At 31.2% G+C, this 25,163-nt stretch overlaps 2 protein-coding genes across 4 annotated transcripts; both read right to left on the minus strand.

Moving 5' to 3' along the window:
• Positions 1–937: 937 nt before the first annotated feature.
• On the minus strand, positions 938–12,423 carry CarT (Carcinine transporter). 2 transcript variants are annotated; one of them, XM_074132658.1, is made up of 15 exons: positions 12,207–12,423; positions 10,739–10,960; positions 10,451–10,630; positions 9,056–9,159; positions 8,823–8,977; positions 8,572–8,740; positions 8,367–8,493; positions 8,130–8,251; positions 7,742–7,956; positions 7,481–7,662; positions 6,354–6,532; positions 5,325–5,707; positions 3,790–5,244; positions 2,932–3,156; positions 938–1,064 (listed from the first exon to the last, which is right to left on the minus strand). In XM_074132658.1, exons 1-12 carry the CDS (start codon positions 12,240–12,242, stop codon positions 5,512–5,514), a joined length of 1,887 nt encoding a protein of 628 aa, XP_073988759.1. In that variant the 5' UTR covers positions 12,243–12,423; the 3' UTR covers positions 938–1,064; positions 2,932–3,156; positions 3,790–5,244; positions 5,325–5,511. The 2 variants fall into 2 exon arrangements, with proteins under 2 accessions (XP_073988759.1, XP_073988758.1); XM_074132657.1 differs by lacking the exon at positions 938–1,064 and adding an exon at positions 1,637–1,772 and having other exon boundaries at positions 2,944–3,156; positions 3,790–5,707.
• A 1,001-nt stretch (positions 12,424–13,424) lies between these two features.
• Positions 13,425–23,823, minus strand: Fs(2)Ket (Importin subunit beta Fs(2)Ket). Of its 2 annotated transcripts, XM_074132654.1 has the most exons (17): positions 23,618–23,782; positions 23,176–23,234; positions 22,852–23,034; positions 22,557–22,775; positions 22,327–22,473; positions 22,099–22,248; positions 20,844–21,056; positions 20,573–20,744; positions 20,275–20,486; positions 20,010–20,189; positions 19,714–19,917; positions 18,692–18,916; positions 18,169–18,276; positions 17,888–18,031; positions 17,155–17,378; positions 16,900–17,064; positions 13,425–14,998 (listed from the first exon to the last, which is right to left on the minus strand). In XM_074132654.1, coding segments are annotated over exons 1-17 (2,676 nt in total). In that variant the 5' UTR covers positions 23,688–23,782; the 3' UTR covers positions 13,425–14,997. The 2 variants fall into 2 exon arrangements, with proteins under 2 accessions (XP_073988755.1, XP_073988754.1); XM_074132653.1 differs by lacking the exon at positions 13,425–14,998 and having other exon boundaries at positions 16,896–17,064; positions 23,618–23,823.
• Positions 23,824–25,163: the final 1,340 nt, after the last annotated feature.

Consider the following 25,163-nt stretch of genomic DNA (forward strand, 5'->3'; position numbering starts at 1 on the left):
ATCTGGAGGCCTAGATCAAATCATTTGCATCTGGCTGGTTATACAACAGTGCAATTGAGATCCCTAATAAGATTGGGAGCCTTTTCATTGTACATTTATAAAATTTCTCCTTATTTTGCGTTTTTTAAAACCTTACGTCATAGTAAGTTACAATTTGTAAAAAAACTATCTTAATTTCATGAAAATTATCATCAATCTGTTATATGAGGATTAGATGAAGATTAGAGAGGTAGAAGAACAAAAATCAAACGCGTAAAATCTTTAAAGTATTAGGGATCACAGCTGGAGGACTTACGAAGATAAAATGAAGAAGTTAGGAAAATTTCCCGCATTTTTACAGGCGCTAAGACAAGATCTATAACGGTTCAAATTGGGATAACAATCACTACCTATAATAGCAAAACCCTTTACAAAAAGTCCATATTTTCTCTGTAATAAATTTATAGCTTATAACTATCTACATTGCGGCATAGTTTGACTATCAATCATAGTGTTAAAAATAAGTACTACACATTCGATAACAACATACAAAACGAAAAAATAGTTAAAACATATTTTAAAAATTAGTAAATAAAAAATAAATAGAATTTCGATATTTTATGTAACTCTTTTAGTTGATATCTTATTGTCAATATTGTTATCATTAAGTTGCAAATTAAGAATAATAATCGACATTCACAATTAAAATTATTAAATAACAAACATCTATTAACAGAATACACGTTTATTGTGACTGATTACTTTTAATATTTTAGACCTTAAAGAATTTTTTAAGATTCCTATTGATTTCAGGTCATCATCGTTCATCGTAAGAAATGTTTTAAAATTTATCTGCAAACAAACATAATAATTGTACAAATATACTAACATATGCGGTACCTGTCTTTCTTTTCTAAATGATAGCTTTGGATTTAAATCAAACAAAGAAAAAAAATACCTCGTGTTCTTTAAACAAGGGCCAACATTCATATAGTTTTGTCGATATAAGAATATACTCTAGTACATCTTTGTTTGCACAAGTTTCATTACAGCTCATAGTTTTGTTTTCAACAGATCTGGATCTTCTGAAACAGAATATGATTTTTTTTTATGAATAAAGTTGATTGATTTTATATGTGGCTTTTGGAATGAAATTTCGTTCTTTTCTATTAGTTTTCTTTACATTGAAAAAATATGGTTTTAAAATTTAAATTACAAATCGGAGTAAACACTCATACTTACTCTAACCATTACAATATCAAACTGTCAAAACCATAGCCTACTCTTATATCGGCAAGTTAAGGATTGATAAATATTCTGTCTTACAGAAACAATTTTGAGAGTCAATAGGAAGAATTGCAATGTTTTTATCGGTTAAAATTACCTTCTAAAATTTTTAAATTGAAAAAATCCTTTAGGTTTCTTGTGTGCGTTGTTAAACTTCGATTTTGGAGATATACAAATATTGGGTGTCAATGGATGTTTAAATTTTAATGAGTCGCTTAGACTATTGTACAGTTCAGATTTCCTTTTGGCAAAAGTTTCATCATCATTTTCAGTCGTTGTAGCTGGAAATACTTTTATCTCAGGTGTACACAATGGTGGCTTATAAGATTTGGAATTAAGAAACGGATCTAGTATCTTCTCAATTTTGAAATCGCCAAGCGATCGAGCTATTTGTAAAGCAGACATTGAGTATGAGTTCAAAATAGTTTTATCTGCTCCATTATCTAGGAGAGCTTTTATAGTTAATGGAAAACTGCCACATACTGCAAGCATTAATGGAGTCATTCCTGAAAAGTAGAATGTTTTTTCTAAATCGATAGTCATAAGAAGAAGAAGAAGAAAAAATGCACTATCAATACCTTCTTTTATTAGTAGAGTTACATAAAGTAAAAGTTTCCCACTGGCGAAATAAATGAAAAAAATCTAGCCAAAGCAGAAATTGGAATGTTCAAAACTATGTTCGCGATGCTTCTTACACACAACTAAAAAGATCTTACGATAACGTTTACTGTTTTTTTTATATTGTACATAATTCTATTTTGTTTACCTGACTTTTCCACAGGCGTATTTAAATAATTAGGAAACAAGGTTCGTAGAACATTTAGATAGTCAGTCTTTCCTAAAGCAGAAGCAATATGTATTATAGTAATTCGTCCAAGAATGCTGTCATAAAAATTGTTTTTGATTATTTCTTTTACTTTGTGGAAAATATCCTGATTTTCGTTCACCAAAGTCATTGCAAGTAAGTCAACGCCTGAAACGTAAATATTTTGAAAGATGTTCACATTTTTGAAGATATTAAAATATTATTTAGAGGGTTTAGAAAGAACAGTAGAATATTTTAACATGTTTCATTAAGAAGTGATTCGTAGCAGGTAAAATAAAGCTGACACAGATTTAGAAGACACACGAAAATGTTAGAAAAACTACTTTTCTTCCAGTGATTTTAGATTAGTCAAAGGCAGCAGCATTCCTCAAATCCTTCCCACTTCTCTGCTACATATCGCCCACCAAACTTAGTCCTTTCTGTCTCCAATTTCGTGGAGCTAACAGAAGAACGAATTGTCCGTTCTATTCATTCCCGAAAAAAAAAATAACCAAAATAAAGCAACTGTAGCAAACAAGCACAACATCTTCGCAACAAAGCAAATACGGCCATGGGATTGGTCCATAAAAAACATAGCTTCCAGTAAGGTACCATATCGTCGACCGCATCTATCGCTGCCCACTGCGAGAATTTGCACCTAAAGCGCCGGTCGGAGTCTTACACCTGAAGTCTTAATCAGGCTCAAAATAAGTTTAATCTAATAAGTTTAAGTTCACTGGATGGCAACACTTGAAATACTATCTTCTAGACCAGAAAAAAATTCTAAAGTAGCTAAAGTAACTCACCAAAAATATTATTTAACTAATCAATTTATACTTACTAGTAGTGAATAACTTTACCATAGTAATTACATTTAGAAGGATCAGCACCAGCAAGTAGTAAAATCTCTACAATTTTTATAAAACCCATTCTACATGCCACCATTGAAGGCGTATTCCCATAGCTATCAGTTGCGTTAATGTTGGCACCAAGCGAAACTAGGGTAGAACATAAATCCTCCAAACCATGTTCACAAGCGAAATGTAACAAACTTTTACCTTCTTGATTGGTGTAATTTATATCAACTAAAACAGAGTTTAAATAACAAAACAAAAAATGGTCAGAAACACTATTATTTTAATCTCAAGGTTTAAACCTTAGAATTTTTATTAAATTTTGGTAAGCTTCAATAGTTTAATTAAAGCAAATTAACTCGCCCTATTAACCGATTTTCTATTAACTTTTTTAAAACTTATTGCGCGTAAAAATCTGAGGTTCACTATCGACCTTGAAAATATTTTTGAGAGATCCTTATCGCTCCTCTCGTCAATCGAAAACGACAAGACTTATTCTGAGAAGCGGTATGCAAAGGCTAAAAAGAATACGTTGAGGGAATTCTACAAGAGTTGGCAAGGCCACGCCATTGTGACCCCATATGGAAAGAGATTTATTTTTCTAATCAAATTGTATTTTCCTGCAAAAAAAATTCAAATGAAACTTATGTTAGATCTTCATGTAAATAATGAGAATACGAAGTTTGGAGAAAATCATACGACTTATAAAAATTTATTCTTCGGTTACAAAGTTTAGTCTCACAATCATTTTCTCTTGGGTTTTTAAAAATTTATAAATGGAAATTCACATTACAAAAGAAGAAACAGTAAACAATAAATACATTTACAAGTCAATAAAATTTTTGGATAAAATAAGAACATTACCTGGAGAATTACTCCATGATTCCTTCATGGGTAACAGTTGTGATAACAATTTACATTCAATGTTTTTCAAACTTATTGAACTCATATTAAAAAAAATAAAACTGCCCATGTAATTGCAAACTATCATATTTTGTCGAATAAATTAATTATTTTATAGCGTGTTATTGTCATACCTCTTGATTACTTAAAAACAATGTGAACTTAGACACTTCACTGAAAAATACTTGGTTTTGTTTTATATACGTAATAATGCGTTATACGTTATTTTTAGAACGAAATCTGAAATGATTAAATTATTTCCAAAAAAATAATTAAATTACATGAATCTCATTTCTTTTTATGTAAAATAAATAAATAAAAATATCAAATTAGATAATTAATGAACGTAAAATTTGCCTTTAAATTTCTTGCACAAACACAATCCAAATAATTAACTTCCAGTTTCTTCATTGTAAAATATAATATACACTAATGAACAGAAAATAATGCTTTTGTTTAAATTTTTCAAAAGAAGAATCTGAGGAAAATTTCAATTTCAAAACTTAAACATTTTAATAGTTAAAATACTCATATACGGGTATACACACAGACAGATCCAGAATTCTTCAGGGGATTCTGTTTTGAGAAGTAAATGCGTAATTTTTGTCCATTTTAAACTACTTTTTCATTCAGGATACAACATTAGCACTTTATTGTAAAGATTTCTGAGAAAATATTTACAAAATAATTTAGGGCACACGATCATTAAAGGCTATAAAATAAATATTGATAATCGTCAGTCATTAATATTTGAGTAATTACTATCTATCAGCTTGATGTTTTCGGACAAATCCAAGGCAGAGGAAGGGGAAGCTAATCCGAGATATGATTTAGCGTAAGCCTAGAAAAACTAGTTTTTAGTTGCAACATGCTCTACTGAGTGTTATACTATAAAATATAGATAATCCGTATCTGAGTCAAAGTTTTCTCAGACATCCTTGGTGGCTTTACATTTTAAGTTCTACGAACAGGTAACGAAACAAAACAGAGCAGACAGGTTGGATCAGATGAGGATAAGTACACATATTGTTTGGGTATCCAGATATTCAGGATAAAAGACGACCGCTCGCCGGCCTTGGGAACCCTCTCCGCGGTACACTAAAAGGATATGACGGCTCTATGTACTATTTACGGCTCTAGCTAACTGCTGCAATACTTCACGTTTTGAAGTGTAAAGAGCGTTTATAGCGAAAGTGCCTCCAAGCTTTCCTGAGGAGCCTCTCTCTCTTCAGACTCTTAAGTCTCTTCAAGCAGACAGGACAAGTACCGCAACAGATTCCCTCGGAGGAAGTGGCCAAAGGCTGTCTAATCAAATCTCGTAGAACTGTGTTTGGAATGCAGACAACAAATTGATACATGTTTCTACACAAATGTGGAAGTTTAGGCCATTGAATCTCGTCTTAGAACAGGAACATCCTAAATAACATATTCTATGTTACAATTGCATTGAGACAATTTTTATTTTTTCATATAATTTTTGGAGTTTTAAGACTTACCTCCCCACCTCTGGATCGACTGTGAATACCAATACTTTGCAAACAGGACTTACTAAAAAATTTGTTGATCTATTTACAGTGATATTGTGATAAAGATGAAAGTGATAAGTTAAAAAAAAAATAAGTCTATAACAAGGCTTAATACAAATCTCTGAGTTTCGAAGAATGAGAGGTACAATTAAATAAATTAAAACCAGTAGGTAATCTTCATACTGCCAGTGGAATCCAGTGGAGTTTCCATGATGCTAGTTTGCCTCACCAATCTGCGCGGTACTTTTTCTTTCGGATTAATAGCTGACGATTCAGAGAATGTTTCTTTAGATAGTGAAGCCACTGATGCCATTTCTAAATCTTCATAAGATTCTGGTCTTGATATGATTGGTCTAAAATAATAATATTGTAAGATTAAAACGATTAATTAATATTGTTTTCCTTGAAGTTCAGTTAAGGATAATTTTCTTAAATTCAAAATTCGCTCACGAGCTGTTCAAATAAAATCTGCTTAATATTGGTCAGAACCAATAGATTTTTCGTCTCGTAGAAGAACTCAGTTTATGAAGAGCTTAACAATTTTGTTAAATACCTACATGGAAAATACGTAAACAATCAGAGGCCTAAATGTTCCAGTAATTCACTTATACCTCAATATATTTGAAATAAATATGAAGTATCAGTAAATATTTAATAATTAATGCAAAGAAGTGATTTTTGAGAAAATCACGAAAACAAAAAAGTAACAGAATAACGGAACTAATGTAAGTAGCAGTTGAATCAAACACAAAGAAACTGGCTGCCGATTGAATGACTCAGAAATATTTAGGGAATAAATAGTGATGCTAATCAGGAAATAGAGAGATAATATATCAAACCGAAATATCTACAGGCACACGCAAACTTGCATTTACAAACGATGCGTTCATTTTTTCGCAACCAAAGGATTACGATAAATACACAATTTCGAAAATTAATCGCGATCGTAATACTCTCTCTATTAGAAAGTAAGAGATTATAATAAAAAAAAATTCTAACCTTAGAGGAATACATCGCAAGCAATCTTTAAAATTCCAATCATTGCCAAATGCTTCTCCTTCTTCAATGGTTTGTGGAAGTTTGTGATGTAATGTTTCTGGCAAACGCAAGCTAGTCAATCCCCCAAAAACTGATATCCCTCCTAAAATTACTAACGGCAGTACTAAGTTTTCAGAACCCTGAGAAAGCAAACGAAAAACAACACATTTCTAATTAAAAGCTGCATAAAAAATAAAAAATTATAAATTCTATCAATAAATTAAATTATGTGTAAAGCAAAGTAGCCTGTACCATCGCGAACAGAGGACCTATTTAGGCAACCAACTGTTAGAGTATGTAGTCATGTTTTTTTTGTTTAATTGGGAGTTCGACGAAGGGTTCCTGGTCAAAGCTTAAGGCCGAGAATTTGTTTTTTGCAACGAACTTTGCGTAGTGTCGTCTCCTCTTCTCTTTGAAACATAACACACTGATGATGGTTTCCTCAGCCAGAAGGCCTTGTAAAGTTACCTGTCAGAAGGCCTACGTTAACTTACTGCCACGGTGAATTTAGGTGAGAAGTTAATGATTAACTCAGAGGTGAGTAAATAGATTCCCAGCGAAGTTACCGGCTTAGAATCCATTTGCCTGCCTGTCCTTAGATCCATCCACTAATCTAATGACTTGCTGTGTACCTAAATTTTTGATGAACTTATAGAGGCATTTAGCAACACTATAAAAGGGTTCAGAGAAACCTTCTTAGGCTGGTTGATCTAAAACCTCAGGTTAATAAAAAATAAAGTCCTAAATGTCGAGTCACCCAATCGAGAACATTGTTTTGGCTACTTATTCTTGTCAGGATTTCCAAACACGAAGGACTAAATAGCATGTAAGGTCAACAGTCCATCTGAAAAGAAAATATTATCCCCATCTAATGATCACAGCAAAAATAATAAATAATACAACTAGGCTGAAATACTATGGTTAGCCCAAACCTAAATTAACCAAATATTAAACAAAATATCAAAACCAGGATTAGTCCCGCGTAACCATTAACGACATTCGGATATCTTGGAGTTGAACGTATATCACAGAACAATTACAATAAAGTGTAATGATTTTATAACTTAAGAAACTAAAACAATACTTACTAAATAATTTATAAATGGTATCAAAATTAATCCAAGCCCACTAATGTAAGCTGACGTTCCAATTCCAATACCACGCACTTGAGTTGGGTAAAGTTCACCAGCAAATGGATAAATGATCAAGAATGAAGCAGAAATAGTAAATTTAGAGAACAGGAACAACATTAATGTTAGAGTCACAGCATCTGAAATATGTCTTATTATTAACAATAACCACGAAAGAAAAATGCTTTCGTTGTTTTAAGATTTAGTACAAGCACACACCAGATGGTAGAAGAACAGTTGCTATACAACTAACCCCGCTTAATATCATTGAAATGGACAATGGCCATCTTCGTCCCCAACGATCCATTATCAGCCAACAAAATAAATAGCTAGGAATCTCTACCGCAGAAGACAGAAGAAAGCTCAAGTACTGGTCCTTTCCCAGGGCAGGACCATAGTAACTAAGGCCAACATAAACCATTTCATTGGCAAACCTGGAAATAATGTTAGCAATATCATACTTAGAAACTTCACAGGAATAATCTTGCATCAGGTTTTTTTGTGACTAAAATGTTTATGAGTCCGAGTATTAAAGGCTTCATTTTTCATACTAAAATGATGAATATTTTGAATGCCAAATTTTATTTTAATTATAGAAAATCTTTACCAGTTCAATGTGATAAGTATTGTTTTAAGGCGCATGTTTGGTGTTTTAAACAAAGACGATATTCCAATCCCTTTTTTTAAGCGCTTTTCCTCACTTAAAGTTCGTTGAATCATCATTTTTTGCTAATAAATCAATATATAATAAAATTTAGACTCTTAGTAATTGTGACATACAATGAAGAAATATATAAATAATTAGCTGAAAAATTCGGGGCTATTCTTTAAAAAAAACCCTTACCTTCAACTTTTGCTTAAAGGATACAGGTAGGACTTTTTTATTTACTTTGGCTAAATTTTCTAAAATTGTAAGTGCATCTTCGAAATTTCCTTTTGCTAAAAGCCATCTTGGAGATTCAGGTAAAAACCTATATAAATATAAGTCTCTTCACTATAAAAGACATTGTGAAGTTACAATTTAAGATAAAATATTGTTCTTGTCTTACCACCAATAAATGTAATATAAGATGAACGGACTCGAAGTGATTAGTGCAAGTATTCTCCACTCTCTCACTAAATAGGTAATTCCAGATAGCAACATCAGGCCAAATGTATAAAATAGACATGTCATTACAGTAACAAATGATCTATAATTTGGTCCGACTAGTTCTAAAGCTAAAAAACAGTTTTACATCATTGGTTAATATATTCAAAAAAATAAATAAAGTTGCAAAAATGAATGAAAATATTTACTTACAAATAATGAAAGGTATCTGATAAATAGCAGGAACGGTGAATCCTACAATTAATCTAGTTACAGCCCATACATAAAAGTTTGGTGCTATAGCAGTTAGCACATTTCCAGTTATCAGTATAAATAGGCAAATAAAGAACGATTTCCTTCGACCGTACCTGTTTCATCACTATTTATTATTTAGAGTTCTAATCAGTTACTAGTTAAATTATAAAACATCTTAGATGAAAAGCTACCTGTCGTTGACTATACCGAAGATGTACACTCCAAAAGGACCTCCTAAGTTTAGTACAGCTAGTCCTATGGTAGGATATATGTCTTTTCCACATACTAGATTAAACTAATCAAATAAATAGAATGTAGACAGATTAATATTCTTTAAAATGGAAAACATAAAAAAAAAGATGATCGTTTTGCTAAAAAGAAAACATCCACAGTTTTCAAACACACACACCAAAGACTTATGCTTACAAACACGATATTTAAAAGAATTTGGAAGAACGTTTTGATTAACTTTAGCTTCTACAGAGAATTTATACAATTTTATATAGGTACCGTTTAAACAGTGAGCTTTATTACTGTGATTTTTAGAAAACCAAGACATTTTACGTCGCGCTGAAGGTTTTTCGGTGTATACTGAAAAAAAAAACAGATTAAGAGCTTATGCTCTTGGAAGCAGACAGGAGAAATCTGACCACAAGTATGCGTGCCCTTGACTAGCAATGTCTTCTACATCATATCCACAATTTGGATAAAGTAATAAAGCGAACCGTAGTATAGTAAAGCAACTTAATCCTAAAATTCAGTCAATGCACTACCAGAAGAATGGAAACTTGCAAACTTCTTTTTTAGGAAACCTACAATACATGTGCTACCTAGAAGCAAACAATACATCTCGGATACGTTCATGGTCTTCAATGACGTATAACTTTTACTGTCAACTAGAAAGAATTTGCTCAAGAATGGCGCTACGTTATCCAGTTTGTGTTAATCGGCAAATAATTTTTTTACGCTTTTAAAGGAGTGATTTTAGGCAGATTACTTGATTTAATGATCGAGCCATTAACTGAGTCATTAATAGAATGAAGGTTTAAGTCCTTTAAACATTTAGGTATCCACTCCATAATAATCAGACATCCACCGTCAACACTTAAATTCAATAACATTGTACACATTAAAAAAGAGTATAGGAAATAATTTCGTTCTCGTACTTAGAGTTTAATCTCTTGGACTTCCTATACCTTGACTCAATGGACATTTTGAATTCGCCTTTGTTTCTCAGCGGTAGAAAATTTAACAACTACCGAAGCTGACACTGGAGTGCGAGAGTTTTTTTAAGTCTAAATTCGAAGAAAGGTATATGCGAGATATCCAAGAAGATTTCCACACAGATTTCGGGTTCAAATTCAGCTCTCCCAGAAGCCTTATACTTCTAACTTTCTGGAGGTTGGCAGAGCACTTAAAAGGCTCCGGACCAATGATCTCAGATTTTGACACGCCTTTAATAAAATAATAATGGATCAAATTTTAAAAAATCCTAGTCATTAGTCTTTGGTCAAAAAGGCAGTTTTGCCCGTTAACTTCTTTAATTTATATCTACTTATGAAACAGTAATCTAACTAGATACTTACATCAATTACTATAGAATACGGTACTTGAGTAGTATTATAAATCCATCCGTCGTAACAGGGTTCTGTTGGCCACGAAGTATTAGGAATTATTAATGATACATTTATTGACTGATTTTCTATTATATCTGTCCAGTTTACATTGTATCTGCGACATTTAGCGTAAGTTTCATTGTTTTCACTCTATGTTAAATAAAATAATTATTAGTAAAGTCATTTTATGGAAATATTAAATAACAAGCGAGGACTAGTCCAAGCTTTGGTTTCAGCAACTTCTAAATGAAAGCTTACCGAAAATGGTATGGCCAGGCGCAATGCTTGCTTGGCATCCACAATTCCTTCAAGTTGTGGCTGTCTGCACCAATGGTCTGGTACATCTGCCATAAAAAGCTGATTAAACGCACAAAATCCACAAGGCACACATGCCGGAAGGCATACTAACCACAATAACAGCTTTTGATATTTGCCAAATTCGCCAACCTGAGGTAGTAATTCATCTAAATCCATGTTTTCCTGTAAAATATTGTCAAACAAAAAAGAAAACTCATTTGTTGCTAATTAACTGTTGAAAAGAAAATGTGGCATTTTTCCACCCCCTAAAATTCCTTTTAATCCATAGATTATGATATTTCTGGCATCATCAATTGAAATACAATTTTTTCTTGAGGGTTTTTATTTTGATACCGAAGGCCTACTTACGAAGTTGTACATTTTCAATGGAAATCACTGCTTTGCGATCTCAAACAACTCAGTGAATTGACACCATTTCTTAAACAAGATGTACGCAAAAATTGTGGGAATCTAGTTTTTGTTTAACTGTCTGCATATAGCAAAGCTTCTTTTGAAAATGAATATTCTGTAAAATGCAGAGATCTTTTCCGTATGGACCAAGAGACTATTTTAAAAACAATTCATTTTGTTCCTTGTTGTTGGCATGCCTTAAACTAAAAAAAAAGAAAAGATAAAAGCATTTTAGGCAAAACTTTAATTTCCTTCTGCAACTTAATAGTGAAATGATAGCAATTTTCTTCAGGCTCCTCAAAATGCTGGATCTACTTTAATATTAATGAAAAATACGTTAGTTAGTTTTTAAATTCTTTTGAATCACACAGTAAGGTGTCATTTCGATTCATCAAAATATCCAACACCAAGAAAACATTTTAAAAACTGTATGTATGTATGTAGTTTCACCTCCTTGCCTTTCGCCGAGGGGTGAGTACTGCAACTATTTATACATAAAAGTTCTGGCCTTTCGAAAATATTAAAGAGATCAAGTAAATTTTGTGGTATTATATGATTCGTTAATGGGAAATATTTTCTTCACTATTAGAGGTTTACTTATCTAATTGGAAAAGATTTCTTAGAAACCCTTTGAGGTTTTCATACCTAATTGGAAAAGATTTCTTATCTCACTTTGTAATTAACGAATTGATAAGGCAATAAGAGTACCGTGTCTTCGCAAAAGGCGTGCGGTTCAAGATGACCTTTTTCATATTTATTGAATAAATAAATTGCTATCATTAAATTACGTAATCCTAAAAAAAAATGGAAGTTGAAGTTTAGGTAATTTTCAATTTTGTTTGAACCTTCCCAGAACTTTAAGAATAGATTAAATAATTGTAAAAAACTTCAATTACTTCTACTAAGTTGAAAATTAAGTGAATCTTTTCTCTTATCATAGTAATAATGTAAATGTAACGTATTAAAAAACTTATTTTATTAAACAAACAAAAAATTATTCTGGATGTAAAGCACTTACTAAATTCACAGAAATGTTCGGTTCAGTCGTGCCCATTATAATAATTTATTAGTTTCCAATAACATACTGAAATATAAGGCTGGGGAGAAGCCTTATAAACAATATTCATCCACTTTCAAACAATGCTGACAATATAATACGTAGTGTAATAAAGAAAGGTGATTTAAATAAAATATAAAAAAAAGAAGAAAACTTGTTTTTTTTTTATGTATAAGTTTTTGTTTTTATTATTATTAGCCGAATACACTTTGCAAACCCCAAAAAATTATCAATAAATGAGCATTCAAAAACAAAAATATCTTAAGCTAAACACAGCTATTTTTTTTTTTCTTTTTCTTTAAAGTCAAATGAAAAATAAAAAAAAAACATATAATAAAAATGAAAACATCGGCTCTTTCTTTTCCTTTTTTGTTTAAATACTAATAATAATAATATACATATCGATACATAGAGGAATGAATGATTGATTAAGTCTAAAAATTAATAGAATTATTCTTAAATATTTTGGAAAAAGGTCCAAGGTTTTCTTATATTGAGTGGGGGGGGGGGAAAAAAAGGATTTTTACTAAATAAATTTTCACTAAAGCATCAAGATCAACAAGGGAGCAGCAGCACAGCAGTACTAAGCAATCGTACTGAAGTTAGGAAGCAAAGGCTGCAGACAATATTTTCGAACAGCTCCTTGGAGGGAGCGGCAATGGCACGAAATACAATCATACTACATACGCGAAATAAACATGCAGACATACTAGCATTCACAACACGCACAAACACGTTCATTCATTCTTATGCATACATACACACACATATACACATACAAATACGAACAACAAAATTACAACCGGAAATATATCAGTCATCAACAATAATTCATAACAGGCAAAAAAAAAAGAAAAAAATACATCTGTACAAAAAAAGTTTTTTAACAAACATACCGCACAAACGCTCATTGATACAATGCATTATTATTTATAAATACTTCCATACCGTTGGAAGTGTTTTTTTTTTGTTTTTTTTTTATTAAATAAATTTTTGTATTTATTTACTACACTTCGGCAGGCATGAGATTCGCATACATTCGAGGGACGTTAATATCACACAGTTATTTTTTTTTTTCGGAATAAAGAAAGAAGTGTGTTACTTTATTTTAAAGGTGGTGCTTAAGAACGTGACAGACCGTCTGCCCATTTTTATTTTATAATTATTTAATTATTATTATTATTTTTTTTTTTTTGTGCACACACACTTCATGATCACAGTTTTTTTTTTTTTTTTAAATTTATTTATTTAATACCTCTTCGACAAGTTATGTCGTTTGCCCAGGTCATAACAGTGCCTTGTACTATACATATTTTTGGTACATCAACTAGATTATTCAATTATTCAATAAAAAATAAAATTGTGTTTGAGGAACTTACTAAGTGTACAAGAGTTTTAACTATATCTATAAAATAATAATTGTTGATTCGCGTTTTGACTTTTTTTTTGTTTTGTTCTCGATTTACATTTTGAACTTTGTTCTGTTGGTTATATGTTTTAACGACCATACGGCAAAGTTTCAAAGAAAAAATTATTGCAAAAATGTTCTAAATGTTTCAGAATTGTTTCCCAAACCATGTTACTAAATGTGGAACAAAACTAAATATTTACGAAGCTATTATATATACATAAAATAAGATTGTCAACATCTGTAACCAACAAAACTCCGGTTCAAAATCTAAGCAATAGTTAAAAAAAAAAAACAACTCTAATTTTAATGTTAATAAAATATACACCTCATATATTGTTTATTTTTTTAATCAGCGATTAAAAAAATCATTTTACCTCATTAAACTGAATATAACTTAAGCATGAAGGGAAAATAAAAAATTAATAAGAATGCTTCATCACAGATATTGTAAAAAAAGAAATAAAAATAAACATAAATTTTAGTCAAGATAAAATCAGAAGTTTCACTGAAACAGGAAGAAGACAAAATAAAATTTTGATTTCCCTCCTGTATTGCTAGTTACAAAACATTTTAGTTTCATTAATTCACTGTTATAGCCTAAATTTTATCTTAAATTCACAGATAACAATAATTTTGAGTTGACATTCCTGTGAATAAATATTTATATATATTTTTTCGAAATATAAAAACCTTGTCATGAAAGGTTTTTGTTTTTTTATAAGATAACCTGAGCTTGACATTTACTGCAGACTCAATAAATATATTTTTTAATTTTTTTTTTTTCTTAAAGGCACTTCCATCGAAATGTTTCAGCTTCAAGGAGTGAAGTACCTCAAAAATGAACAAATAGCACTTCTCAGCTCTCTTGGTAACCGAATTTTTTGTTTTTTTTTTAAATTTACAATTTTCAAAAGTTTTAGATATGTTTTTTAAATTAGTTTTATTTTAATTAAAATTCCAGATAGACTGATTATTTTGTTTTGTTAAATATAAATAACGGAGAAGCAGTTTGGTCACAATAGAAAAGGGTGGTGAAAATTGAATAGAAGAGTCGGGGGGCCCCTCGTAAATCACAGATGAGTCATACACTCTCAGTCTTCCCATACACAAATGTCTCTCACAGTCAACATTTATTTTTTTTTAATTTTTTTTTTTAAATGAATTCTCTGCACACTTTTTGATGACACCACTTGCTCAGCCTCTATCATCCCTTGGGCACACCAAATAGCTCCCTTCGACAGCTCCCACGATCAGTTCACACTGGGGTGCGCAATTTTCCAGAAGATAACCAAAAAGTAGGATTATGATAGTCGGCCTTGATTTTCTAGTATCTAAATTCAATCTGCAAAGAGGGAAAAAAAGGAATATGTAATTTCTAAATTTTAATTTTGAATTTATCTACGTACTATAGGTTTATTCAATTTTATAATTGGTTAAAAAAGCATTTGGGGATTAATAGTAGCGAGGATTCAGTCAAAAAATCACAACTGCAATTTTTCTCTAACTTTCAGCAAATTTACTATCTCCCTCAAGGCGACGTTGGCTTATATTATAATACTTACGACATAAGAAGTGACTAATCCAATTTCCCTAAAAGGAAAAGGTCTGTAAAGTTTAATTTATTTTTTTTTTTACTCCGACCAATACATTCAAATCACAGCAGGAAATGCAAAAAATTCAAATATAGCAACTGTGACAAAGTATCTTTCAGTCTGATGTCAATACTGAATTGACAAACCTTCCCGCGTAATGACATCTTGGAGAAAATTAATTTACCGAGAAGATGGCGAAAATTGGCGTTACGATTAGCTGACTGAATCCCAACCAATTATAAATCAAAAAATTTAATTTTTTACGAACGTATACGAAATATTGATTCTCAATTAAAACTACAGATATTTTTTTTTCTTCTAGCTTCACTAGACAAATGTTAAATTCATCGATTTCTATTTTAAAAAGAATAAAACAGAGTTGCCGAAGAAATAGTATGGTGAAATCATCTTCAAAATCGGAAGTGGATGAAAAATAAGAGATGTTTAATCAGGACTTTTTAAAGTACACCTCCAGGAGGTAAAATATTCCATCTAAGCCTTGGATGCTACTGTGATAACAACACACCATGTCACAATGAAAACCCATTTTACCCTGAATTAAGCTCTAAAATTTGCTTAATCGTTGGCTAGTGCTAAAGTAGCTCTTACAAAAAAATACCCTAAGTGTCTTTCCAAACAAGCTCCCTCTCGCAGCTTGAATCCTCCCCTGCTCTGTCAATATAGAAAATAGCTCTTAGCAACGAATCCCCCAAGCATTCTCTACTCAGAAGAGTAAGCCTGTTTTGAATGACATTCTTCTGAAGACATGCTAAACCTGTGAGATGGTGAGCGGGCATTCTAATCTAAGTGGTGGTACATCGCCTACACACCTGCCAAAGTTCTCAATTCCATCCTACTCAGGAAGAGTAGAAATTTTGCGTATCATTGCCAAATCCCATGGATAACTACTTCTACAATGCTTCTCTCCCATGTCAACTCTGTTACTTAATGTGATTCTTACTAAACCAGCGGCAACTGTTGCTTCGAAGTTTCAGAGCAGTATCGAAGATCCCAATGTAGTGAGCTCGCCCGCTTTCTCAGAAGCCACCAGCTCGGCACTCCAAGTGCCCCAAAGAACTTTATATTGTTCCTATATTTTTCCATTACTTCAGAGCTCTAGGTTAACTCATGTCGAAAACCATTGAGAGATGCTAGAAACCTTGCTTCAGAATGACTTAGAAGTGGAATTCTGTTTAACGAATCAAATTGTCAGTGAAATATTCAACATAATTATGAAGAGAGACTGTTTTACGTTGAGCTAAAGCTCGTGGATACCCTAAACCCAAATAATTACATATTAATTTATCTATGCTGGCCCTGCATCATTCACTTTCTAATATAAATCAATATTGTATTTATATTCTTGTGACCTAACAACATAAAATCTAAATCTAGCATCTTGTACAGATATTATCTTAGAATAGATGAAAATTGAGTTAGATTTTTGCGTGTGACAATTTTTTTTATCCATTTTTGTACAATTTTAAGGAGGCGAATTTAAATACGAAATAACTACTAAGATATAATGAAATTTCATTAATTTCAAAAAGAGGGCCAAGTAAAACAGCTGATAAAAATAAAAAGAGGGAATTATGATAGACTGGTTCATTCTTCAACAATAACAATTGTCCAAACAAAATTAAAAACTTACCAGCTAGAATTGTCAGTTTTGTGCTTCTTTAATTCCTTTGTAGCCCACATGGAAATATTTTTAGTCTTTGTAACCCCGGATCGTCTACCTTGAGCGAGAAGACTTTTAATTGGGTCAGTGTCCAACATGCCTATTACTTTTGATCCAAAAGTCGAACATAGATCCCTTTAAAATTACAAAAAATAAAAAAATTAAGACAACACTTCGCTAATGCATTAATACGTTTAAGAAATTCAATAATACTGATTAACTTACCCAATAAGTCCTGCAGAAACTCCGATAATAGTATCATTTTTAGAAGTATCAGCGCTGATTATAGTAATAAATTGAATAATAAACTGTAGATGAGGTTCCAGCAAAACTATATCTTGACTTGGATTATTAGGATCATCACCTTTAAGACCTTGAATAATTCCTGAATAAGCTTCGATAATTCCTTCCCTTAATTCGTTTAACCAGTCGACCATATCAAAGTCAAACTGTAAAAAAACAAAGTATAATCTGAAAACTGGAAAGAATTAAACAAGTATGAACTAAAATAGTTCATTCTAATAATCACTTTTTAAGGATAATATGTTAAATCATTAAAAAATTAACGATAAAGGATTTTTTTTTTGTTTATTACCCCAAATCGAAAGACTTTTTCGTCCTAAGGTACTTATGGTTTTCTAGTACAATGACATTTTGTGGTTATAAATATTAAAATTATCTCCACTTTGAATTTGCTTAAAGTTGTCAAGACTGAGAAAAACTGACAGATAATCTGCATACTTGATACTTCCCTCTCAAAGTGAGAAAATTAGAAATTTATTACTTTTGGAACGTTAGTTTATCTTCTGAGTTTATATTTAAATTGTTTAAAATGTTTTTTATATTATTATTATTTAATTTATCCTAAAAATGGTTCTAATCATAAGAAACTGAAACGTGGGAGAAGATAGAGTATGAATAAGTTTGATTCAAAAATAAAAATATCCTAAACAATTACCTGATCAACTTGAAGAGTGGAAGCTTGAATAAGTGTTTGAATTACTACATCAATGTATTTCTTGAATTCAGGGCCTATGCTCAATGCAATATCACCAAATACAGATAATATTTCTGGTTTAACTGATCTATGTACGGAATTGTCCTAAAAGAAAACAAATATTTGTTTATCTATATAGATAAAGCCTTTTTTTAAGAAGAAAAAAAAAATGTTACAAGATAGCTAAACTTCGAATACAGATGATATAGATTGCTTTGATTAAAAAAATTAAATTAACTTACACTTAAGTTTTCTAACATCAAAGTCATAATCTCATCACAATAAGGTAAGATCTTATTTTTTAATGATCGGCTAATATCTCCTGTCACTCCTACTGCCGCACAACAAACCTGTTTCACAAATCGAACTAAGTAATAAAAATGCATTGATTAAAGCCAGTACCACATTACTACTAAATTTTAGAACATGGAAGTACAAAGGGCAACCCTTTTTTTAAGTTTATAAACGGCCCTTTCAAGTTTTTATGTCCCCCTAAGTTCTATAAAGGTTCATGTATTTTTTTTAAAAAAATCAGAACATAATATTTTAAAAACGAATCTAAGAAACGATGTGCCTTGCAAGAAAAAATACCTCTATGTTATTAGCATAACATACATATCCTCTCATAATCTTTACATAGGACACCATGATTAAAATGATCTATAACGGATAATCATAAAGAAAGACGACTTATATCCTAAGGTTCGTGTCAATACAATTAAACCCCAAAAACTTTTTTTTTTACATATTTGCAATTTAAAATACCTGATATTCTGCATGATTTTTAAGCGCCATACAAAGGAATGGTTTGAATGTAGGCATGTATTTATTAAATCCCTCTCCAAGAACTTCCACAAGTGTCGATACAGCCATAAGGGCATCTTCTTGTACTGATTTACAAGAGTTTGAAGTGAACATCTGTAGCAAGGCGTTCATGATTGCATCTGATATTTGCGGTGCATCCGTGGGGGTAACCTTTCTCAGTACACTCTGGAAGTTTAAAAATTACGATTGTTATTGTGTTAATTTTAAAAATTATAAAAAAGACTAATTGGAAATTTGGTTTGTAGGTAAATGATGTGGACAGCCTGCATTGCTGGCATCCACTTAGTCAGGTTATGGGTTGTAGTAATTGTTTTTTTTGCAATATTATACCTTAGTAATTATTCAGTACACAGTTGCTGAGTAACTTGTAACATTAACTGTCGTCGCTTCGTTTGCTTATTTGAACATAATTATTGTTTAGAAAACCTTGTAAATCAAACTATAAAGAAATGTCTGGCCATTTTTATTAAAACCATGCAAATAAGATAGAAATTACAAGAAAAAGAAAAGATGTATCAAATTAATACAAAAAATCAAAACAAAACCAATTTTTTAACCGTACTTAAGCAAAACCATCTTGAAAAAGAACTGAGCGGTTCGAGAACGGATATTAGCACTATTTTTAATGAATTTTATTATGTTAATTACATACCTACATTTAACAACAAAATTCTAACGTTCGTTTGTGAATTGAATATTTTTAACAATTTTTGACCGTAACAGTTATTTAAAATTGTACTAATAATAAATTTAAATTTTTTCATTAGGTTGAGATTAATTCGCAAGTTTATACAGGTCTCTAAAAGTTTTAATAAAAGATTTTTCTCATCTTCAAGACGAGATAGACGGATCAAACTCTTTTAACAAGATGAAATCCAAACTCGATCAGAATTAGAGACCATAAGCACACTAATCATATATCTACGACAAATCTTCAAATGTAATTTGGAAAACCCATTTACCTGGAGAGTGGCACAAAGAAGCCCTTGCAAATCATGAAATTGAGCTCTGTCGGAATGACTTTGAATTTGCTGTTCCATAGCTAGTACTTGATTTAGTCTCTGCAGGATAACCAATGTTGTTTTCTGAACGGTTTCGTAACAATCTCTGGGTGAATTTTTCACCATTTCCATTAATGCTTCGTAAGCGGCAGATCTTAAATTTGCCTAAACATAAATAATAAAACCATGATAAAAGCATAACAATCAATAAAGAATTGTTTAATGACTTTAGCAATAACGTAAAAAAAATCAAATACCTGAGCTCCATCAACTCTGTCTGTTGTTTCCAATAACCGTGAAACAATAAATTCAAAATAAGGGGACAAAAGATAGGTCTCAGGTTGAATTTGATCTTCCTGAACTTCTACCTGTTCATAACTTGCTTCTGCTAAACCGGTAAATGCCCAACAGACATTAGCGGCGACTCTTGGTTCGGACTAAATAGTATTACAATAAATAAATAAATAAATAGTCTTATATCTTTACATCCCTAAAATAATTATGGGCCAGAAAAAAAAGTACCTTCAAACCATTTAAAAGTGATTCTAACAATGGTTTAATGTATGTTTCATTTGTAGCAGCATCAGGTACAATTTCACAAATTCTACCAAAAGTCCAAGCTGCGGTATCGCGCACAACGACAGATGTATCATACATTAGCTGAATTAAAGTAGGCATTGCCTGCTCAACCATAGGTTTTAAAGTGGTAGGTTGCAATCCACCCATGATGGAACCTTAAAATTATAAACTTATTAAAACATTTCCAAACGAAGAATTATTTTTGTTATCCACACTATTAAATGTTTAAACTATATTTTACCAAAAGCCATAAGTGCTGCATCTCTATATCGCCAATCACTGTTCTTTATATTCTGCTGTACAAAAGGTAGTACATATTGTACTATGTTTTCTTCACAACAGGTAGCTAACAACATTAGACAGACACCTGCAGCTTTACTTGGATTCCAGTCATCTTCATCATCAAATTCTTCCTGGAAGAATAAAAAATTCAATTTTTGCATTATTTTATTAAAGCTCAGTGCAAAAAAAAAAAAATAAAATATATATATATATATCTAGATGATTCGCACCTGTTTTGTTAATTTCGATAGCACAACTGGGACTAAATACTGCAAAGCACCTTTTGCATAATACCTGGAAACTCTTGTAGGAGGCCGACCTAATTCTACTGCTTCTGATTCCTCTAATGCAAGATCTACCTCTTCATCACTTACGTTTGACCAAAATTCTATTCCTTGTAATGCAACTTCATTTACTTCCGACTTCATAGCCTCTAAGGTTATCTAATATTAAAGAGAGAATATTAATTTTTAAAAAAGTTAGATTAAGCGGGGCTCAAAAATAAAATTTGACAGTAGTCAATATCTTAAGATTAGGAGAACTTAAATTTTTATAAAAAAAAAAAATCAGCAAGTTTTTCTTTTAAGGAATAAAGTGAAGCAAAAAACAAACTGAGTTATTAAAAGAAAACACCATTATGTATATTTGAAAGAAGGGAAAATAGATAATAAATAAGACTTTAAGCAATTACCTCAGATAGAGGTCACGCCTTAAATTGAAAAACAAAGAAATCCTAGCGAATCCGAAATTTAAGCTTCTACTACAAACAAAAAAAATGCTAAGAAAACTCGTTAGGCTTTCACTTACATTAATTTTCGTAATTAAATGTTCCACGAAAGATGAAAAGTTAGTTCCCTTTAGGATTAAACAATAACTACTATAAAGTGATACTAGTGAAGGAAACGAGAGCTCTTCTTTAACTCCTCAAAAATAAATATTTTCTAAATTGAAAACCTAACAAACATTACTAATGAAACTTTTGGAGTCTTCCTACAAAATTATAGAAAAAGCCTGTTTGTATAGTCGCAATTAAATAATTTGCATCTTTTCGCTTGAGCTAATGACAATAAAATGTGTTAGTAATGTAAATTTGAAATTTTTATTACATATTTAATTCCTACAATGTTACTTACTACTTAAAACCATATATTTCAATGAAAGTGGAATAAGTTTCAAATAAGTAATAATGTTACAGGTAGGATACCAAGTTTAAATAAAATTTAAAGAGCAAACTTTAAGAAAACTGAAAAAAAAATCAATAAATTGGGTTCGCCACTTTTTTTTACTCAAGTAAACTCAAAAGCTATATTTTCGGTAAAAGAACAAAATCGAAAATCAAAAAATAAAGAAACGCTAACAAAATAATGTTTAACGATCTTCATTGTTACAGTAACTGATCAATTGCTAATTAAAAAGAAGAAAGAACATTTAAAAATAATGACACATCATTTTGGAAACCAAAACTAAACAGAAAGTGAAACTAACCGGAAATAAAGCCTGGCCCATATAAGGTTCCATGTATTGATAATACAATGTCATTATTTTCACAAGACACTGTAATGCAGCAACCTTAACCTGAGTATCTTCTGACTGAGTGGCTTCACAGACAACTTCCATAATATAATTGCGTTCCACCTGAATAGAAACATTAACAAAACTGTGTATGTTATGACGACATTCATAAAGCAAAACAGTGGTCAGATCAAAATTTACCTCCTGTTCAAAATTTAGTCGAGTAAATTCGAGTGAATTGAGTAAAGCATTGGTTGCAGCTAACCGTACATGATTGTTGGATACTCTCATACCATGAACAATCGCAGTCAAAATTTGATTGGATTGAATAGCTAGGTCATCTTGATCCTATTAAATGAAAAATTAAAAGTTAGTGTAAAAAAAAAAAAAATTGAGTTATTTGGCATGATCAATGATGAATATTAGCCCACCACATCCTGGCAGATATATCCTATTGCTTCTAAAGATGCTTCTCTCATCATCTGATTAGCTTCTTCAGTCATCATTTCATTAGTATTCACAACATTATTCGTTAGGACCGCTATAACATCAGGCCATTGATTTACTGGAATTTCTGCAACAGCTACACAAGCAACACACTGTGCTGCTGAACTTGGCCTAGTAAGTTCCGTCCCCAGTGCACCTATAATCTGTGTTATGAAAACTCAATTATATATCGAACAGAAATTTGTAAATTAACAGGAAATGTGAAATCCAACTACAAACATTTTTCTTAATGTATAATCTTGTTTCTTCTGGAAAAGCCAACCATCTTCTTTGATACTGCGTCTTAATTTCAGCATCCTTTGAAGTAAGATTGTTTTTGAGTTGGAGACCAGCTGCCATTCTGGCAACTTGGCTGTTACTTCCATGGTATAATACATCGGAGAGAGCTTTCAAGAATTCAGCCTGTATCAATAAATAAATAAATTATATTTAACGGCAAATAATAACTAAATCAAACTTAAATTTTGATGGCTAAAGCTTGTTCGAAGAAGTTACAATTTAAAATTATGTCAATTGAAAAAGAAAACTAAGGGCAATACTCACCAGATTTGTCTGGGCTGCTTGCTCCAAAAAGTTCTGAGCTGCTTCCAATTCATTTTTATCTAAAACGAAGAGAATTTTTCTTTAATTATAAGAAACATGACGAATTTCACTTTAAGGGAAAGAAAAAAAAAGCAACTACCAAAACAAACGTATTTTATAAGGGATACTATTTAAGCATATTAAAGCCAAAATTAACAGGAATTGAAATTACAAGCTAATAAAACCTAACGTGCCATGTTCTAACCTAAAACACGTTTATTTAAGAATAATTTATTATTAAACAAACTTCATCACATAATTATAACCTAGATTATAAAGAAACTTAATTAAGTATTTAAAAGTTATTATTTATAACAATTCAGCCATATACATTCAAAGGCCATAAACTAAGTTGTGCAATATAAAGTGTTAAAAAGGTTTAAGTGGCTTTATTTTCACTTACCTGGAGAAATAGTTTTTTCAAGAATTTGAATTAACTGTGCCGATGCTTCGACGTTCATCTTGAGCATCATTTTTAGAATGAAACACTTTCTAATTTAATATTTGCTGCACCAGCTTATTGTCGTCATTCAGTAACCGGCACTCGCCATATGCTTCAAGGACGTCTGGGTCTGGATATCCATCCGCCATGCAAAATTAAGCCTTTATTACTTTGTTTATCTTTAACCAATAAAGATAATTATAAAATAACATCAAATTATATTTTGCTATAAGCGAAAATCTATGGTTTGCAACTTTAACAAAATAAGATGCCCAACTGAGTTAATTGACAGTAGTCATAAGTACCAAATTTCTATAAGAACTAAAATTTTCGAAAGTAATATCAAGTTTCACAAAAATAAAAATTTTTAATTAAAACCTAAATATTCGATCTTCACGCAAAACTATATTATTTCTCAATCTAAAGGCACTATTTTTTTCTATAACTAGGCGCCAATTCGATGCCCGTTATGAAAAGAGCGGCAACTTTTACTTCACAAAAAAATTCAAACGTACTTAAAAAGGACCACATACTTATTTGATATAACAATAAGATAAAAGTTTGAAATAACAAATTTAAATTGATAACAATACAGACAAAATCTATCTATATTATTATAATTCTGTAATCTTCGCACTATAAAATTAACAATTAGGTATAGAAAAAATAAAATTTATAAACAAAATAGGTCTACTGCATCCATGATTACTCTTCTGTTCTCTTTTTCCTATTTTATTGAAATTAAGATTTTGTTCCATGTTGATTTCATTTAATTCTTGATCATCGACCGGTTTTGAGTTTTTTCTGAACTTTGGGTTTTGATAAATATTGCTGGCAATAAGTTTACCATAATTAACGGTTTTTATTCTGTCATACCTCGTTCATAAATTACAAGTACTGTACAGTACACAACCGAATCGGGTTGGTTACGTGACTTCCCTGGTTAAATAAAAAAAAAAAACGAAATTTGGCACTTAAACCAAATTTCAACTTTAAGCGTATCTACCTTGTCAAATTCTGTCGTGGCTATTTGAAACAATCAATGCAATAATTACAGCAATTCGACGAAAAGAGAGAAGTAAACAAGGCGAACTAAATGTCCTAAACGAATCTTTACATACAATAATAGCAATAAAATAAAACTAAAAGATTTCATGCAAGTGTAAAAATAATCCTTGACTTATTTCCTTCCTTAATTACTCACTATTACTCCAGCAATGCCAATGTCTTTCTACGCCTTTTCCACCTAGGAACTGACCACCAAGAATTTCCAGACAACACAGAACAAATTTCTCCATGACATAGCTTCCATAATCTCCGTACACTTCTTTATTCAAACTGTCTGCGGAACCTCCTCTCCATTTCAGATTGTCATACTAACCCACCCTGCCATGAAATAACATAGCTTCTGTGATCTTTCCTTTCCCTACTGACATAAAAATATTAAACATGTCCTTCTCTAACTTGCGCCTCTAACTGCTTGTTTTTCTATCCTTTTTCCTTACAC

Source organism: Rhodnius prolixus, unplaced genomic scaffold (assembly GCF_049639745.1).
Source record: "Rhodnius prolixus isolate KJV_2025 unplaced genomic scaffold, Rpr scaffold_4, whole genome shotgun sequence".
NCBI lineage: Eukaryota > Metazoa > Arthropoda > Insecta > Hemiptera > Reduviidae > Rhodnius > Rhodnius prolixus.

Coding starts and splice junctions, on each gene's coding strand:
- CarT (XM_074132658.1), bottom strand. CDS start 12,242: ATGGGCACGACTGAACCGAACATTTCTGTGAATTTA. Junction 10,631..10,738: donor GCCTGGCCATACCATTTTCG/GTAAGCTTTCAT, acceptor TATTTAACATAG/AGTGAAAACAATGAAACTTA. Junction 5,708..6,353: donor TTGCGATGTATTCCTCTAAG/GTTAGAATTTTT, acceptor TTATTATTTTAG/ACCAATCATATCAAGACCAG.